This window comes from Oryx dammah, unplaced genomic scaffold (genome assembly GCF_014754425.2).
Source record: "Oryx dammah isolate SB20612 unplaced genomic scaffold, SCBI_Odam_1.1 HiC_scaffold_5, whole genome shotgun sequence".
NCBI lineage: Eukaryota > Metazoa > Chordata > Mammalia > Artiodactyla > Bovidae > Oryx > Oryx dammah.
The window spans coordinates 60,658,496-60,679,144 of NW_024070189.1; the positions used below are offsets into that span (position 1 = coordinate 60,658,496).

Here is a 20,649-nt window from a genome sequence, read left to right on the forward strand (position 1 = left end):
AAAGAACTGAGAAATGGGAAAACGTGTAGAGAAAACTCATTTTCTTTTTTTATGATGGGAGCTTTGATCTTCCTTGTTGAAAAAAGGACTGAAAGGGAAATGGTATTCTAGGACTGACATCTGACTACTAAGACTTCTCCAGAAATAAGACCACTGATGGATGGGCTTCAAATTGACTTCTGTTAGATAGCTATTCATATGAAGACCTCTTTTTTTCCTCTCTTGCCAAATGGAAGGAGGAGTGGAGTGGGATTCAGGCAGTTTGTTTCAAGAGAGGGAGTGTGTCTAGGCAAAGGCAAGAGCAGAATGATGGTGTCATGTCACTGGGAAGGTGGGGAAGTGGAAAAACACGATTTGGTCTGTATAACAAGTTCTCTGAATCTGTATGGCATACAGATCCTTGACCTTATATTTTTATTGACCTTATACCTTTATACTTTTATTCTAAAAGAGTTGAAACACTTAAGAAACTACCCATCAAGCAGTGTTTACAATTAGGGCTCTGTCCTCTAGCTCTCTTTATCTTCCTTACTCCTTATAGTAACACAATTTCCTTTCTCTTTTCACCAAGAAGACCATCTTAGCCTTTTATGTTTCCATTTGTGTGTGTGTGTGTGTGCGCAGAGAAGTATAAAATTAGGAAGAAAGCTTCAGATCAATAAGAGGTGGTAGAGAGGGGTAGGTGACATGAGGACCAGGCTAATCAATTGGAATTATCCATATTTAGTGGCTTTAGCTCTGGTATGGTTCTGTTGTTTAAAACATAATTATTTATTCCCCTCCCTCATGGTCTTAGAAAAGGCCCTGATGCTGGGAAAGACAGGGCAGTAGGAGAAGGGGACAACAGAGGATGAGATAGTTGGTTGGCGTCACTGATTCAATGGACATAAGTTTGAGCAAGCTCCGGAAGATGGTGATGGACAGGGAAGCCTGGTGTGCTGCAGTCCGTGGGATCACAAAGTGTTGGACATGACTGAGTGACTGAACAACAACCCTCATGGATACTCCAGCCTTGATGTAATCGCTATGTACATCAGGGTCCAACAAATAGATAACTGAGTACAAATGAGCCACTTAAAATTCTTCACAGCTGACCATGTAGGTGTACCTTCCTTTGGTGTTCAGAGAAAGTTTGATGACTGCCACCTTAGTAGAAAGAGCATTACTTAGTAGAAAAAGCATGCTGGACTTGATGAATAGGCATTTGCTTACTTATTATAAGGAGTCTTATTGTAAGTCTTATTATAAGGAGTCACCCAAAATACTTCTCCACTTCTGCTCACTGATATTTCAGTTTACATTAATATGGGCAAAGCCTTCAATCCAAATTAGACTTAATATGTAAGTGCAAGAATAACAGACACATACAGCCTTTAGTTTGAGTAAGACCCTATTCTAGGCACTTTAAATGTGATCTATGTGACTGATACTTGATTCTTCCCAAGAACAGAGTTTGATTGAGATATGCCCTACCAGCCAAGTGTGATAGATGCCCAGGACAAACTTAAATTCCCAATTTTGCCAAGAGCAGATTCTAAATATTCCATAGTTGAGGAAGAATTTTAGTTTTTATTTATTCTTTGTCATTTACACTTTTCCTCTTCTTTTCCCTTGACCTTTGTAAGATAAACTTTCATTACAGTGCGGTAGCTCCATGGTACATTGAAGCTAAGGTTCTTGCTACAATTAGGGGATCAAGAGATGGTTTTGGAAAGGTAGATAAGATGTTTTAGAACACCATTCTCAAAAGTTAAGGGTCTATATTCAGGTAATTTACCATGAATCTGTTTTTCTGCCTTTAAATATTTGGTGTGCTTTTTAAAATGGTGTTTTATGTTTTCTCACAAATATGGCTGTTTGAATGATTTGGTGCTTATTTGAGAAAAATCATCCTAAAACTGAAAGAATTAAGATGTCTGGTGGGTGAACCATATTCCAGCATACCCACTAAAGACAACTTTCCTATTTCTGTCTCTAAATTATCAGTAAGGGCCTCTAGTAAATCATTCTAATATCTCACAAGATGTATGTAACTTCCTACTGTTGCAGGTGTTTCCTACTGAAATATTTCCTGCTACATGTCCAGGAAATTCCTTCTTGCCTCATCATCAGTGGGTAGCTGTTTAACTGTCACTCATTCATCTCTTGTTTTTTAAAATGTGAAGTATATATGTGATTGTAAAAATGGTGCTTTAAACTTCTGACCTTCTTCAGAGGTCAGATGTGTGTGATGAGGTTAATTTCTATCCTTCTCAGCTATATCAACTGAGAAGGAAAATGTCATATTGAAGATGAAAGGACAAAAGAATGAAGAATGTTTTATTCATTTTCAGGTTATGCATTAATCACTTTGATTTTTGAAGTTCTGCATAGACATATAGCAAAAGGGAATCACTTTGGAGCAGTGGACTCAGTCTTATTCTTCTCAATAAATAATGATGGCTACTCCACTGGATTTGGAGTCAGTACAAATGATAGTATTAATTTGGTTAATGCTCTGCAGCTTTCTAGACACATTAACCTTTTTATTATCTATTTTGGAGACCTGAGTGTAAGTACTCACTCTACTGCCTATCTCTGAACTTTAATAATTAAGTGAAAAACAATGATAGTATCTATTTTACTAAATCAGTGTTGCAGAGACTCAAATGAAACAAGAAATCCTACAGTGGACTATTTTGTGGTATAATGTATCTCTTCAACTAGGTTTTTTTCTGAGGAAGGAACTCTTTATTACTTATTTATCTTGTCTAGGAGAGTGTAGCTATTGGTAGACATTCAGTAAAAATCTGCTAACATTCGTGGAACTTTTACCTGATTATTATCCCCACAAATGATTTTATTAATGAAAAAGATAGTAGTCTTATATGAAAGATACTAATAGTAAATTCAAGGTCTTTTTAAGTCCTAAAGTCTCACTGATAAACACAGGTACTTATGGAGAAAAACTGTGGATGTGAGTATTGTCCATTTTACTAAGGCACAGAAACTGACGAACACATACAATGTGCTTAATAAATGTTTGTTGAATAAATTGTGGTCTTATTTATTTTTCCACACACCTATTCTTCCTTGATCCTGTGAGGAATCTATTTAGGGGGTAGCTACTGCCCAGATGACTAGCGATCCCATTAAGCTAAAGGGATTCCAGGAGACCAACTGAGAATTCACAGTTACTGGAGATAACACTGACCTTGGCATAAAGACAATGCAGTGAAGTAGTAGTTCCTATTTATTGAATTCTTACTATATATTCCACACATTGTTCCAGGTCTGTTAGTCTCCAATGACTTTTAAGTATCAGGTTTTAGGTTTGTAAAAAATCAGTATTTTGGTTTGATATTTGTGTTTGGGGGCTGGGGATGGTGGTGGATTGTGTTGTTTTAAACGTACAGCCTGCTTGGCAAATTCACATACTGATATATCTTTCCATTTGTACTTTTGTCCTTTATATGCAAGGATAATTGTGTCTGTATTCTAAGACTGCTGCTGCTGCTAAGTCGCTTCAGTCGACTCTGTGTGACCCTGTAGACAGCAGCCCACCAGGCTCCCCCGTCCCTGGGATTCTCCAGGCAAGAACACTGGAGTGGGTTGCCATTTCCTTCTCCAATGTATGAAAGTGAAAAGTGAAAGTGAAGTCGCTGAGTCGTGTCTGACTCATAGTGACCCCATGGACTGCAGCCTACCAGGGTCCTATGTCCATGGGATTTTCTAGGCAAGAGTACTGGAGTGGCTTGCCATTGGCTTCTCCAATTCTAAGACTAACCATGTAGAAATCTGTATCACAAAATGTTTTATCTATTTGTATTGAGATAGGACATTGAATTTTAATTTGGGAAAAGACTCCATTCTTCAGAAACTTTTGCCATTTCAGTGTTGTTTTTTCCCAACAAGTCTCTGTAGCAAACCCTTAAATATGTATCTAAGACTTATTATTTCTTACTATTTCTAAAACTTCCATTACTTACTGTTTCAGCCTTGGTGAAATGCATGATGGAGAAATGACAGAGGTAAAGTGATTCATCCATGCAAGCTTGCTGAGGGCAGGAGCTTTGTCATGTTCACTGTTCTTTATACAGAGCCAAGAATATCTGTTGGATGCGTGAATGTTAGGTCTGTCTGCCCTTACCATTGTGGTTGTAGCTCAGAGGAATTTTCATTGATGGTGCAGAACTCCTCCTTTGGAACCTGGATCTCATGTTCATTGTGACTGGCTGTTTCAGGAATAGTTGGCATAAGGTTTATTGGAGTATTGTCTGGATTTTTATCCTTTGTGTGGCTGTCACTGCTCCAGGGAAAGGAGACCAGTTTTGGAGGGAATTTTCTTGTGCGTGACTTTCGAGAACCCTCTGATTTCTCCACTTTTCCTTCTGAAAAATAGAATTAGTCACCAAAGTTCAGATAGAAACAGTGAGAGTCTTCCTCTTGGCTCAGGGCTGAATTTAAGCCGGGTGATCCTGAGGAGTAATTACCTGGAGAAACAAAGAGTCTTGCTGTGGAGACTGCAGTCCCAGCCTCATTTTCTGCAATGCACTTGAAGTCTCCAGAATCTTCAGGAAATGCTTCTGTGATAATTAAGGTGCACACTTCCTCTGGAAAGGGGAGAGATTCATCTTGAGCAGAGTATTCAGGTGTCCCAAATTAACAGTGTGGGAGGATATTAGGGAGAGTAGGTATTGGAAATAAATAGTGTATTCCTGAGATTAAAAAAATAATCCCTCTGATTAGATTTTTGTCTTTGAGTGGGCTCATGAAGATAAATCCTAAAAATGCAACCTAAAGTAACCCCAGTGTGGTCCCTAACACCTACTTCTTAGACACATCTGTTTTCTCTACTAGACTATCAGCTTCTTAAAAGCAGGGATTACACTTTACCTCTTGCATTCTAGATTTCTGTAGCCTTAGTGCTTAGCATAGAGGTCCTATAAGGAAGATTTTCTGAATTGACCTAAACGTTGTTATTGCCATGGTAACTAGACTTGGTGGTAGGATAGTGATAGCCACTTGGCCATCACATGTACTTCTTGGACAGCCAACAATTTAGATGTTTGATGTCAGGACACCTTCTTTCTGCCTCTGTGTGTTGCTCACGAGGCATACATGGAATAAGAGGACATCAAATGGAATTAGAGGAAGAATTCATACCCTGTGAGGTCAGGGATTCCTCAGTGCCATGAACGGAACCTGGCCATTGCTTGTATCTAGTAAATGTTGAATGAATGAATAAATGAGCAAATATACTGATAAATCCCAATTTTCTTGCTTCTTCCATTGTAGAGGAGTTGGCATAAGGTAGCCTCAAAACTGTTTCTGAAGGCAAAAGTGGTTTAGGAGACAAAGTCTTCTGATGCTTATTTGGTTTAATTATTTATTATCAAGATGTTGAAAAATTGTGCTTACCAGGAATGGATGATAAACAGGCTTCTGAAAGAAAAAACAAGAGAATAGAGAATTTAAATGATGGCAGTTTAGTTGAGAGAAGGTGCCATGTGTATACAAGAAATAACTTGAAACAAGTACAACATTGACTGAAATCTTGCATCACAGACTGTAAATTCTGTAGAAACTCAGAAAAGATATGGAATGAATACTTGGCAGGGTGCTAAAGCTAGAAAAACCATATTTCAGTCCTGTTCTACAACTAGCTTGCTCTGTGACTTTGTGAAAATTACTTCTCTGGGCCTTAGTTATTCATCTCTAACATGAGGTAGGAACAGCTATATCTCTTCTCTGAATGTAAACTGTTGCTGAAACACTAATCCTGAGGTGGCCTTTTTCTTCCAAGAAAATCCTTTTCTTTTACTCTCTCTAATTAAAGTTGAATATTATAAAAATACTGTAGTACTACTGCAGAAAAATACGCAAAAGATTAATAATAGTTTTCTCTGGGTGGTAAGAATGTAACTTTACGTTTCTTCTAGATTTTATATATATTTTTATATTTATTGTAATAAATTTTATTACTTTCAAAAATGCAATAAATGTGACTTTTAAAAGAAATGCCACGTGGCATAATAGAGATGTTTCTTCCTAAATGTGATGTGCAAATGTGCAGTTTTGAATTCATATCTAAGTGAGTATATTTTCTTCACATAGTGCAAGAAATATCTTGGGATTGAACCTTGACTATAGCACTTACTAGCCTTGTGACCTTCAGCAAGATGTTTAGCATTTCTAATTTCAGTTTTCTTGCTTATAAAATGGAGATGATAACACATACTTCAAAATATTGATGTGAGGATTAAATTAGAAATTATTTATAAACAGCATTTAGCATGTTGGACATGACTGAAGTGACTTAGCATGTACACACAGGAAACTTAAACTGTAAAGTTTTAGAAAGCTATGCATCAGTTTTCATTTGTGTTACTCTTTAAAAAGTATGTTTGTTCTCACATTTATTTTCTTGTTTGTATGCCAAGAACTCATTGGGAAGATAATTTAGATTAATCTGTGAAAACAGACTAGTCTTTTTACAGCTATTAAAACTATTATTTCATCAGAACAAAGCAGCTGTCTTTTCTCTTTTGGTTGTTTATGTTGAGGAATTATTTGTATTTAAGTAATTGTTTAGCAGTAGCAATCTCTGAACCTGTAACAAATCAGTTGTTAAACATTAAAACATGAATTAGATTTCAAGGTAAATCGGAATTAAAAGTAAATTATAAAGCTTATCACTGTACTTTTTCTCAGAACTCGGAAGTCATCTGAGTCGGCTATCTGCTCTTTCTCTCTGTACCAGTGAACTTGAACTGCGGCTGTGGCCTGGACTCGGCATTCAAACACGACAAATTGACCTCTGGTTGTAGAGATATCTTGAAGATGCTGAAGAACAAACACAGAATTCACAGAATGGAAGAAACTGTTTCACCATATGCAGTGATTTGGGGTGTCAGTTGGAGTAAGTGTGCGTGCTTTTCACCATAATTATTGACAACTGATTATACCTTAATCAAAATAAGAAGCTTGCCAGGCATCTTTTGTGCTTTATAGTCAGCTATAAGTTTTTATCTCAATTTCGTGGGGTTGTGTTTAATGAGAAAGCTTTTACTCTTTTCCCCAAGAACCACTTTTCAAAATAGAAAACCAATTAGTTGAGAAGTCTTCATTTTTTGTGTTATTTTTTAATTTAGTACCTATGAAATCACAGATTTATGGGAAGTATTGTAATTTGTTAATGATTCTGAATCATGACTTAGAGGAACCAGGCCAAAATCACAACTTTTCCACTAGGGGGTTGAAGCTCATCATAGGAACTTGGAAGACTTTGTGGAACTCTTTTGTGGAACTCCTGTTCTTTGTCTGTGAAATAGGGGTAGCAAAATGCTCAGCATACCTGAGGCTTTGAAGCTCATTTCAGAGACATAATCTGAAAACTTTCTTTAAAGAATGAAGAGTTATATTGATATATAAAAAGTATTAACAACAGCTAGTACAGTCTCACAATTCATACATGAACAAGTGACATTTGTGGTAAATTTACCCCTTAAGTCCTAATCTCCCTCCTCTCCTATTCTCAGCTCCAGGGTCCTCTGGAATCTGGAATCACATTTCAGATTATAACTTGGCCCTCAGACCAAAGAGAGAGGACCTGAGGTCCTTCTGCCTGGTGAGATGTAGATAAGACATAATGATCACCAGCCCAGCCCTTGAGCCTGATGTCTAGGGCTGCATATTATAAGGAAGGAATGCAGCAGGAGAGAAGACTTGTGCCTGATAGCATCTACTGAAAGTGGGCTTCCAGAATTGATAGCAATGCTCCTTACTCATAATGACACTGTTTCCTGTGTCTCCCATCCTGTATCCGGGTAAGTTCCAGCTGTACTTCTCATACCTTAGGCCAGCAGGGGCAATAGTTTCAGTTCTGTTAGATTTGAAAACTGGGAGACAGAGAACCTGCAGAAGATAGCAGCCTTAGCTTGGTTTGACTTAGTTGATTGAATCCTGCTGTTTCCAGTGAATGATAGAGGAGGCATCTAAATCCTGATCTCTGTGACCCAAGCCAGAAATAGATATGGTTTTGCTTGTTGACTTCTTCAGAAAGGCATCTTGCGGCCAGTTAAGAGAATGTGATGAATTGAACCTTGAGGTCAGGCAGAGCATCGTCTGCTTGGAGAGAACCGTCTAAGAATTGCCTTCTAGCACTGGAGGATTGACACAGAGCAAAAGTCTAAAGAGCATAGGATGAACCATGAACTGCCCTGTGACACTGGACAATAATTTCATGTTTTCTGGGACTCAGTTTTCTCATATATAAAGAATTGTAATCCCTGAGGTCCTTTCTAGTTTTCTCTTTTCTTCTTCCTACACCTTTGATAAGCCCTACAATTTGTCTATAAAATCCAAACTCCATTATGCACTGTGCATAGATTACCTTGGTGAACACAGGGGCTACAACACAAGTGGATCCCAACAGGCTGCTGCAGGGACTCTGCATCTGGTAAAGAAACAGAAGAGACATTGTCATCCACATTGTCAAGGCTCTGAAACCTTAGTTGAATGGTGGCCATGGGCTAGCTGTTACCACCCACACTATAAATTTACTTTATGAAAGGGGTGATATTCCTAAATTAAATGTCAGTTTGGATATCTACTCCAATGCCACCCCTTTTTCCTCTCTCCTCCGGCATTCCATTAGTTGAGATGGTGAAATACACTAGGTGATTACATTTGAGAAATGAGTATTGGTGATTATTTAGAGACTGTACATTAAAGGTTTACATAACTTCTAAATTTTACTGACTAGATTTTTTCCTTCCTCCTTACAGTTGTTCTTGTATCTTTTAGGTTTTTGAAAAACATCTCCCTCTCCTTTTTTAATTACAAGGGAATTCATTCCTTGGATAGTTGGAATATTCTATTATGGGACTGAGCTCCTAGAAACCAACTGTCCCTTATGGTCTGGCACACAGACAAATGGCCAACTCACAGAACTACCATGGAGTTATTTCTGAGACCCATAGATTTCTTTCTTGTTCCTTCTGAGGTCATGCAGCTGGAAGCTTTTCCTGTGTATACTTTTCAAGAAAATTGCATTGATTCCTTCTTCTCTGAGCCTGTGTCTCCATTACTGAAACCCCTCAGAAAGCTTTTAAAGTTGAACCTACCCTCTGGGGGTCAATACACAGTGGTTGAACTAAGGTAGAATAACTTGATCTGATGTTAGAGGTTTCGTTAACAGGGGAACTGATAGTCAGAGACACTCTAGTGGTTTTCTTCTTTATCCTGTAGGGGAAACAAAACCAAACACAATCCAGTTAAAGATTAGAGGTGGCTTTGATACAAATGCCTCACTGAATACATGAGTATATACTGAATATATGACATTTTTACCTTTAATTCTTATTTTTCTTTTGGTTTGCATAATAATTCAAGTGTTTTCTCTTTGAGAAAGTATTAGTAGATTATGACTCCTAGTCGTTTTTGTTTAGATTTCCTTTATCCTTTCCTCCAGCCCGTAATCCGTGGGCTCTTACTGAACACTTAAATTGCAGAAGAAGAAACTTCCAAAGCAAATAATCAGATTGCACTTTGGAAAGTTGGTAAATTGATTGGTATATATTTTAAGAAGTAGAATTCCCCCTATAGTCATACATGACAAATGCACATTCACATTTTGTACTTACTCTGACATTTCTGTCACATATGCCAAGCATAATCCCAGAGAAAAAATGTTTTCTTACTTCTCTGGGTACTTACCTATAAGAAAGCAAAAAAAGAAATTCTATCTAAATCTGATGGGAATTTAATGAAATGTAATTCAAGTATATTATATTCATACTAGGACCAGCAGATTAATTACAAATAGCAGATCAATCCAAAACATCTGAATTCTTGACTAAGGATGGAACTGTTTTAATATTTGCAGTGTAAAAATTCCAGATGTTTACCTTTATGAAGTTATGATGCTTGTACCCAGAAGAACTGTTGACTTATTTCCCAAAAATGTCATTTCAGAGGGCATATATTGTATCTCTGAATTTGCATTTTGGTTTGAGGTCCTCAGCGTATTTGTTATGATAAGAAATCCATTGAACCTAATTATACTTAAAAGCTTTCGCACAGCAAAGAAAATGATTGGTGAAACAAAAAGACAACCTACTAAATGGGAGAAAATGTTTGCAAATGATATGACTGATAGGGTTAATATTCAAAATATATAAGAAGCTCATACAGCTCATCAATAAAACAACTCGATTGAAAATTTAGCAGAAGACCTGAATAGATATTTTTCCAAAGAGGAAACACAGATGGCCAACAGGCACTTGAAAAGATGCTCAATATTGCTAATCATCAGGGCAATGCAAATCAAAACCACAATGAGATATCATTTCATACCTGTCAGGATGGCTATCATCAAAAGAACCCAAATAACAAATGCTGGCAAGGATGTGAAGAAAAGGGAATCTTTATACCTTGTTGTCAGGGTATACTATGGAAAATAGTATGGAGATTCCTCAAAAAACTAAAAATAGAACTACCATATGACTCAGGAATATCCACTGCTGGATAGGTATTTGGAAAAAGCAAAAACACTAATTTGAAAAGATACATGCACCCCAATGTTCGCAGCATTATTTACAGTTGCCAAGATATGTAAGCAATCAAAGTGTCCATCAGCGGATGAATGGATAATGATATATATACACGGAATGAATGTGAGAGTGAAGTTGCTCAGTCATGTCTGACTCTTTGCGACCCCACGGACTGACTGTAGTCTACCAGGCTCCTCCGTCCATGGGATTTTCCAGGCAAGAATACTGGAGTGGGTTGTCATTTCCTGGAATACTCAGCTATAAAAAAGAATGAAATTTTGCCATTTGCAACAACATGGATGGACTCGGAGGGTATTGTGCCAGGTGAAACAAGTTCAGACAGAGAAAGACAAATACTGTATGGTATCACTTATATATGGAATTTAAAAGCTACAGAAAACTAGTGAATATAACAAAAAGGAAGCAGACTCACAGATATAGAGACCAAACTAGTGACTGCCAGTGAAGAGAGGGAAGGGGGGAGGGGCAATATAATAATAGGGAATTAAGAGATACAAACTTTTATGTATAAAATAAGCTATAAGAATATATAGTACAACACAAAGAATGTAGTCAGTGTTTACAATAACAATTAATGGAGTATGCTGCTGCTGCTAAGTCACTTCAGTCCTGTCCAACTCTGTGCGACCCCATAGACGGCAGCCCACCAGGCTCCCCCGCCTGTGGGATTCTCCAGGCAAGAATACTGGAGTGGGTTGCCATTTCCTTCTCCAATGCATGAAAGTGAAAAGCGAAAGTGAAGTCACTCAGTTGTGTCCGACTCTTAGCGACCTCATGGACCGCAGCCTGCCAGACTCCTCTGTCCATGGGATTTTCCAGGCAAGAGTACTGAAGTGGGGTGCCGTTGCCGTCTCCTTAATGGAGTATAAGCTTTAAAAATTGTGAGTCACTATATTGTACACCTGTAGTAGTTTAGTCGCTAAGTCGTATCCAGCTCTTGTGACCCCATAGACTGTAGCCTTCTAGGCTCCTCTGTCCATGGGATTCTCCAGGCAAGAATACTGGAGTGGGTTGCCTTGTAACTTATATAATATTCTACATCACTTGTAACTCAATTGAAAACAAAACCCTTTGAAACACGTTGCTGTGTTTACTATAAGGAAGGGATGTGAATGATCATATTATCTCTGTGAAGATTTAGTAGAGAAATACATCTCAGTTCTTAGAATCAGGAATAATTGGGCTTCTCCTGTGCAACTGGTTTAGTTTTTCCTTATAGATATTGTGGATCTTAATATTGGTTATATTTCCCTCTGTATTAGCTACCTGAAAGTCTAATGCTCACTTCATGAAAGCCAGTAATTCAACAGCGACTAGAGTCAGAATCTTCTAAATCTATAACCTGATGCTTTTCTTTTTTTCATTTTATCTATGTTGATTATTTACCCACATCAGCATAGATCGCATGACCCCACAAGAACCTTTATTTCTTGATAGAAGAGGTACATTGGAAGATGTAGACTAGCTTGAATAACAAAATATTGTAATTTCCAGAAAGCCATTGGTTTATGGAAATGGGGTGAAATTGTAATTATTCCACAAATCCAGGCTCTATAGTCACTTTACACTACCATTCTTAAATGGACATAAAATAGTTTCCACTTACAAAGTCTTTTGCAGAAGTATTTGATACCATCATTAGGGCTAGATTTATCTAATCTCCTTTTAAAAATCATTATTTATTTATTTACTTTTGGCCATGCTGAGTCTTTGTTGCTGTGCTGGCTTTTCTCTAGTTGCGGAGAGCAGGGGCTACTCTCTGGTTGAGGTGTGTGGGCTTATCATTGTGGTAGCTTCTCTTGTTGGACTCTAGAGTGTGTGGGCTTCAAAAGTTGTGGCTCCCAGGCTCTGGAACACAGGCTCAGTAGTTGAGGCACACAGACTTGTTTTCTCTCTGACATGCGGGATCTTCCCAAACCAGGGATTGAACCCATGTCTCCTGCATTGGCAGGCAGATTCTTTACCACTGAGCTACCAGTGAAGCCTGTAATCTCCTTCTGATCTCACCATATAATACTGTAATAGTTGGTGTCTTTTTTAAGTCTTAAAACCCCCTTTATCATCTTAAAGTTTTATAATCATTTTAGAGTTAATTTACTTAAAAATTTTGATGATATAAAAGATTTACTCTTTCATGTTTTATTTCCTATGGTGGATAATGGCTTCAGAGTATGCATTTTATTATTATTTAAAAATTACATATATATTATGTCTATTCCTTTCTATTTATATATAATAAATTCCTTTCTATTTATTTATATTATAAATTTGTAAAATTAAAATAAATCTGCGAACTGGAACTACTTTTTAACTGAGTTAGTTAGTTGTTTTTTAATTTTCAAAGAACAGATAGAATTTTTCTTTAGTTGTTCCGAAGATAGCTTTAACTCTATGAGTGTATAAGGGCTAGAAGGGTTACAATCACACACAGATTACCTTTATGTCCAAAACTGGGCACAAAAAGAGTCTATACTTATAGACTCTCTAAATAAGGTAGAATCAAACAGTGTTAGCTGTATTTGTTTGATTTGGATAATTTTTCTAATGAATGAAAGCTTCACAAACACTCAAACACTCAAACTTTTGAATTAGCCAAGACCCCAGGAGCAATACAAAGGAGTTTAGAGTTAGCTGGCACAATAAAAGTATATGAAAAGCTCAATACTGCGAAAGATACATGGTAATAATAATATAGGTACAGTCTAACTGTTGCTTCCTGGCCTGCATACAGCTTTCTCAAGAGGCAGGTTAGGTGGTCTGGTATGCCCATCTCTTTCAGAATTTTCCATAGTTTATTGTGATCCACACAGTCAAAGGCTTTGGCATAGTCAATAAAGCAGAAATAGATGTTTTACTGGAACTCTCTTGCTTTTTGGATGATCCAGCGGGTGTTGCCAATTTGATCTCTGGTTCCTTTGCCTTTTTTAAAATCAGCTTGAACATCAAGAAGTTCACGGTTCACGTATTGCTAAAGCCTGGCTTGGAGAATTTTGAGCATTACTTTATTAGCATGTGAGATGAGTGCAATTGTGCGGTAGTTTGAGCATTCTTTAGCATTGCCTTTCTTTGGGATTGGAATGAAAACTGATCTTTTCCAGTCCTGTGGCCACTGCTGAGATTTCCAAATTTGCTGGCATATTGAGTGCAGCACTTTCACAGCGTCATCATTCAGGATTTGAAATAGCTCAACTGGAATTCCATCACCTCCACTAGCTTTGCTTGTAGTGATGCTTCCTAAGGCCCACTTGCCTTCACTTTCCAGGATGTCTGGCTCTAGGTGAGTGATCACATCATCGTGATTATCTGGGTTGTGAAGATCTTTTTTGTATAGTTCTTCTGTGTATTATTGCCACCTCTTCTTAATATCTTCTACTTCTGTTAGATACCTACCATTTCTGTCCTTTATTGATCCTATCTTTGCATGAAATGTTCCCTTGGTATCTCTAATTTTCTTGAAGAGATCTCTAGTCTTTCCCATTCTATTGTTTTCCTCTATTTCTTTGCATTGATCGCTGAGGAAGGCTTTCTTATCTCTCCTTGCTATTCTTTGGAATGCTGCATTCAAATGGGTATATCTTCCTTTTCTCCTTTGCTTTTTGTTTCCCGTCTTTTCATAGCTATTTGTAAGGCTTCCTCACACTGCCTTTTTGCTTTTTTGCATTTCTTTTTCTTGGGGATGGTCGTGATTCCTGTCTCCTGTACACTGTCATAAACTTCCATCCATAGTTCATCAGGCACTCTGTCTATCAGACCTAGTCCCTTAAATCTATTGTTTTACTTCCACTGTATAGTTATAAAGGATTTGATTTATGGTTTAGTGGTTTTCTCCACTTTCTTGAAGTTAAATCTGAATTTGGCAATAAGGAGTTCATGATCCGAGGCACAGTCGGCTCCTGGTCTTATTTTTGCTGACTGTATAGAGCTTCTCCATCTTTGACTGCAAAGAATATAATCAATCTGATTTTGGTGTTGACCATCTGGTGATGTCCATGTGTTGGACATCATCATTATTGTGATGGTGATTGCTATATATATGTAGATCTAGGGAGAGTTCCACCTTTCCTCAGAGGGTTCAAATCTAGTTGTCTTTGATTTTTATTCTCTTGCGAACTTACAGTCCTTATATTAATAGTGCACTTCTAATTTTTTTTGGCCATGCCATGTGATGGCATCTCAGTTCCCAACCAGGGACTAAACTGGGGCCACAGCAGTGAAAACCTATAATCCTAGCCAGTAGGCCACAAGGGAACTCCTATAATACACTTTTGTTTCCAATTCTTTACTGTTGTGTACTTCATCTTACATCAGGTTCCTTATGATCAGGCATCTTTCTGTGTGTCTCCCATCCCCAAAGTATCTAGTCCAGTGTTGAAGATATTATAGGCATGGAGCTGATTGATTTTATAGATTATTGCATGAGCAGATGCTGTTAACAGTTGTCCTAGGAGGTGTGTGTTAGTTTGTGTTATTTCCCTCAATACTACTCCACCAATAAAAGCAGTTGATATAGAAAGATTCCTCCTCTTCCAGAAAAGGGAAACCTCTGTACTGTTGGTGGGAATATAAATTGGTATAGCCACTATGGAGAGCAGTATGGAGATTCCTTAGAAAACTAAAAATAGAGCTACCGTATCCAACAATCCCACTGCTGGGCATGTATCCAGAAAAAAACATACTTTGAAAGGATACATGCACCCCTGTGTTCATAGCAGCACCATTCACAATAGCTAGGACATGGAAGCGACCTAAATGTCCATTGATGAAGGAATAGATAAATATGTGGTACATATACACAATAGAATATTACTCAGTCATAAAACAGAATGAACTAATGCCATTTGTGAGACATAGATGGGCCCTAGAGATTTTCATATTGAGTGAAGTAAGTCAGAGAAAGACAGATATCATATAATGTCACTTACTGTGGAATCTAAAAATGTGGTACAAATGAACCTATTACATAACAGTATTGAGTCACAGATTTTGATAAACCTTATGGTTACCAAGGAGAAGGGGGGAGGACGGAATACATTGGGAGGCTGGGATTGACATATATGTACTATTATATATGAAATAGATAACTAATAAGAACTTATTGTGTAGCACATGGAATTTTATTAAATACTCTGCAATGACCTATATGGAAATAGAATCTAAAAAGAGTGGATATGTGTTTGCATGTAACTGACTCACTTTGCTGTACAGCAGAAACTAGGACAACATTGTAAATCAACTATATTCCAATTTAAAAAAAAAAGGAATATAGCCATCTTAGGTGAAGTTAACCAGTCACAGAATTGCAGACTAAGACATGGGAAATCTTGTCTAACATCTTCAGAGAACAAAACTCTAAGGGTCATAAGAGGTTATGTATTTGCTGAAGGTCATGCAATCTGTTGGTGGAAGAGTCAGGATTAGAATCCATATTTCATGTTTTCTAATGCAATCCATATAGGCCTGTAGCAAATGAACTCTATATCACTGGATAAATGTAAAACTGCGGATATTAGTCTGAGTAGTTGAGATGGTAGTGATTTTTTTAATTTTTTTATCAGAATAGAGCATTTTTGTGGTTCGGAATTCACTGGGTAATGGAAACCATCTTTTTAATTTGTGTGTTAGCTTCTTGAAGGTCTGTTTTGTTTACTCTTGTATCCCTAGTGCCTACAATAGTGCCGGGCACATAAGAGATACTCAATAAATATTTGTTGAATAAATACTTTTGTTAGCAATCTTGGCTGAGATGTCAGTTGAGAATGTTTGTGACTTCTGGAGATTCTAACCTTTAAGTATCAGACCCTGGAAAGAAACCCTGGAAACAGCAGGGAAACTCTGGCTATGGCAGGAAGATAAAAATGAAATGCTTCCCCTCATGGGAAGAGAAGAATTAAGAGAAAGTGTAAGAAACATTTGGAATTTCTTGGAGGAAACATACCTTATAAAAAGGTCATTTGGTTCAAGAGGCTAGAATTTCATTTAAGCCTCTTGGCATATTTTGAAGGAGAAGCTAGAAAACATCAGCAAAATAGTTTTGGTGGTGAATAAAATTCAAGTTTTTGCCCACCTTCAAATTGTCCTATGCTCACTGGCTAATGAGAAAAAAAGAGGAAATCCAATTCTTATAAAGGGAAGCCCCTCCACCCTACTCAACATCTCAGATGCTTCTTGTTCTAAGCATGAACAATGAAACTTCATGCACAAGGCACTAGACAGCCTGTGCTGTCATTTCATCAGTGGCATGAAGAGGCCAGGCAGTATTTCCCATCTTCTGTCCATGATCTTCCAGCTGATAAAAGGAGACGGTGATAACTAATAGAGCCATGAGATGTCCTGAATCTTACTTTGGGATATGCTACTGGTTAGTGTGAATTAAACCATTTGTGTCTGAAGACGATATAGAAATGGATAAAAATATAGAGACACCAGATGGTGTGGGAGAGAGAGCACTAGTTCAGGATTGAGGAAATCTGGATTTTGGTTCTAGATCTATCATTGATTAGTTACATGCCTTGGACAAGATTCTTTGATGTATGCACGTGCATGTGTGCACGTGCATGTGTGCTCGGTTGTGTCCGCCTCTTTCGATCCCATGGACTGTAGCCCACCAGGTTCCTCTGTCCATGGGATTTTCCAGGCAAGGATACTGGAATGGGTTGCCATTTCCTATGCCAGGACCCTTTAGAGTCTTGGTTATCACATATCTAATAAGAAGTGAGAAGGTTTCTTTTAGGTCTGTTTGCATTTTCAAAATATTTTAAAAATTTGATCACAGCAGGATCCTCTATGACCCACCTCCCAGAGTAATGGAAATAAAAGCAAAAATAAACAAGTGAGACCTAATTAAACTTAAAAGCTTTTGCACAATGAAGGAAACTATAAGCAAGGTGGAACAAGGCAGTCTTCAGAATGGGAGAAAATAACAGCAAACAAAGCAACTGACAAAGAATTAATCTCCAATATATACAAGCAGGTCATGCAGCTCAATTCCAGAAAAACAAACAACCCAATCAAAAAGTGGGCCAAAGAACTAAAAAGACATTTCTCCAAAGAAGACATACAGATGGCTAACAAACACATGAAAAGATGCTCAACATCACTCATTATCAGAGAAATGCAAATCAAAACCACAATGAGGTACCATCTCATGCCAGTCAGAATGGCTGCTATCAAAAAGTCTACAAACAATAAATGTTGAAGAGAGTGTGGAGAAAAGGGAACTCTCTTACACTGTTGATGGGAATGCAAACTAGTACAGCCACTATGGAGAACAGTGTGGAGATTCCTTAAAAAACTGGAAATAGAACTGCCATACGACCCAACAATCCCACTGCTGGGCATACACACCGAGGAAACCAGAACTGAAAGAGACACATGTACCCCAGTGTTCATCACAGTGCTGTTTACAATAGCCAGGACATGGAAGCAACCTAGATGTCCATTGGCAGACAAATGGATAAGAAAGCTGTGGTACATATACACAATGGAATATTACTCAGCTATTAAAAAGAATGCATTTGAATCAGTTGTAATGAGGTGGATAAAACTGGAGCCTATTATACAGAGTGAAGTAAGTCAGAAAGAAAAACACCAATACAGTATATTAACGCATATGTATGGAATTTAGAAAGATGATAATGATGAGAGACACAGATGTAAAGAACAGTCTTTTGGACTGTGTGGGAGAAGGTGAGGGTGGGATGATTTGAGAGAATAGCATTGAAACATGTATATTACCATGTGTGAAGTAGATCACCAGTCCAGGTTCGATGCATGAGACAGGGAGCTCAGGGCTGGTGCACTGGGATGACCCAGAGGGATGAGATGGGGAGGGATGTTGGAGGGGGGTTCAGGATGGGGAACACATGTACACCCATGGCTGATTCATATCAATGTATGGCAAAACCCATTACAATATTGTAAAGTAATTAGCCTCCAATTAAAATAAAATAATTTATTTTTAAAAATTTGCTCTTTTAAAATCTCTGATTTTCTTATTTATTGGAATAGATGAAATTCCATCAGAGGATGAGGGAAAGAAAAATGAATATTGGCACTAAAGGCAAAAGCAGTCAGCACTTAGGACTGGGACTTAGACTACCATTCCAGAATGCAGAAGTTTGAAAGATGAGCTGTGCTTTAGGTAACAGCTTAAAATGTGATTTATTTATGCAAGTAAACCTTTCAGAACTCATTTGGGTAAGTTATAAAACCAAACCAAGCATGAGAACCACCCCTCTTCCTTCCAGAAAAAGAATATTTCTAAAAGAAAGCTCACTCTTCTCTTGCTAAAGCCACTGTAGTCATTACATTTGATACTCATGTATTTTCCTCTAGGAGATAGAAAAAGAGGTTTTCAGGAAGAAAAACCCTTTTGCTCAACTGCTGTGAAATAATACTATACTCTAGAGTTACCAAAATGATATGGTGGATTCAGAATATGTGTGGGCCCTATGTGTGACCTGTCCTGAAGTGTTCCTTCTTGATGTTAGGTAGCACTGAGGATGTCCTTGAGAGAAAAAATAGCTAGGGATTTCACTTTGGTGATGAGTTATGCTAGCAGGCTTCACGTCTCACGTAAATGGTAACCTTTGCTGAGTGTAACCCTAGCTCTTTGTAAAGAGAACAGAATTAGACTCCACCAAATGAAGAGTCCAAGACCTTGGCAGTCTTACCCTGGAAAGATGACAAGATACACAGAGATCAGGAACAATGATGAGGCTCTCATAACACTGCCTGAATAGGATGTCTGCAGAGTTAGACTAGCTTCATGGATGTAATGTAAGTTCAGTGGTCTGAGAAGAAGAACATCAGGTTTGTTTAAAAGTACACAGTGAAAGAATCTGATAGTAGCTACAATTAGGCAAAAATTGGGGAAAGAGAAGGGAGGTCAGGCAGGTTAGCAACATAAAATGGTTCAGAGTGTCACCTTATTGGGAATATTTAGTGAAAATTCACACAATAAGCTAAATTTGGTGCATTCTTTTTAAATGTTATTTAAATTATTTGATGGATGAGTTTGAATTTCCAGTTTTCTTGTTTGCCTATTGTATGATTTAGTATATATTTTAAATAATAATTTAGAGTGATAATTAATATGAATTGTCCACAAAGGAACAGCTATTGTGGAAGACATGTACTTTTCATGCACGGTGAGGGAGGCAAAATAGTTGAGGAAGGAGATACATGAGTTAAGTCAGAAGAGGTGTTGTGAATTGTGTGTGTTTAATGATTTCTGTCATTTTTGAACAAGTCTAGAGCTTCTATACTCTGTGGCCCACTGTTAGTCTCTGCAAAAATGAATTTGGCATGTGAACATATTTAAGCTGTTTGAAGAGAGGTTAGTATTTGACATAAACTGACTATTTTGGTGATGGTTTTGAAAAATTCCTGAGGATATTTTGGTACACAGGAAATTCTTTTTTAAAACCTTTTTATTTCATATGGATGTATAGCTGATTAACAAACAATGCTATGATAGTTTCAGGTGAACAGTGAAGGGACTCAGCCATATATATATACATGTATCCAATCTCCCCATGTATCCAATCTCCCCTAAATCCTGCTCCCATCTAGGCTCCCATATAACATTGAGCAGAGTTCTTTGTGCTATACAGTAGGTACTTGTTAGTTATCCATTTAAAATGTAGTAGTGTGTACATGACCATTCCAAACTCCCTAACTACCCATTCTCCCCATCCTTTCCCCTGGCAACCATAAGCTTGTTCTCGAAGTCTGTGAGTCTGTTTATCTTTTGTAAGCAAGTTCATCTGTATTATTTCTTTTTAGATTCCCCATGTAAGGGATGTCATATTAGTAATGATATTTCTCCTTCTCTGTCTGACTTACTTCACTCAATGTGACACTCTCTTGGTCCATCCATGTTGCTGCAAATGACCTGATTTCATTCTTTTTTATGGCTGAGTAATATTCCATTATATATATGTACCACATCTTTCTTATTCATTCCTCTGTTGACGGACATTTAGGTTGCTCCTATGTCTTAGCTATTGTAAACAGTGCTGCAGTGAACACTGGGTTGCATATTTCTTTTTGGATCATGTTTTCCTCTGGATATATACCCAGGACTGGGATT

At 37.6% G+C, this 20,649-nt stretch overlaps 1 protein-coding gene across 1 annotated transcript; it reads right to left on the reverse strand.

Annotated features, from left to right (window-relative positions):
* Positions 1-3,922: 3,922 nt before the first annotated feature.
* Positions 3,923-9,701, reverse strand: LOC120863622 (palladin-like). Its single transcript, XM_040240029.1, has 7 exons — positions 9,627-9,701; positions 9,108-9,225; positions 8,375-8,437; positions 6,684-6,825; positions 5,401-5,424; positions 4,473-4,592; positions 3,923-4,370 (listed from the first exon to the last, which is right to left on the reverse strand). The coding sequence occupies exons 1-7, from the start codon at positions 9,632-9,634 to the stop codon at positions 4,126-4,128; spliced, it is 720 nt and encodes a 239-aa protein (XP_040095963.1). The 5' UTR covers positions 9,635-9,701; the 3' UTR covers positions 3,923-4,125.
* Between the last annotated feature and the right edge of the window lie 10,948 nt (positions 9,702-20,649).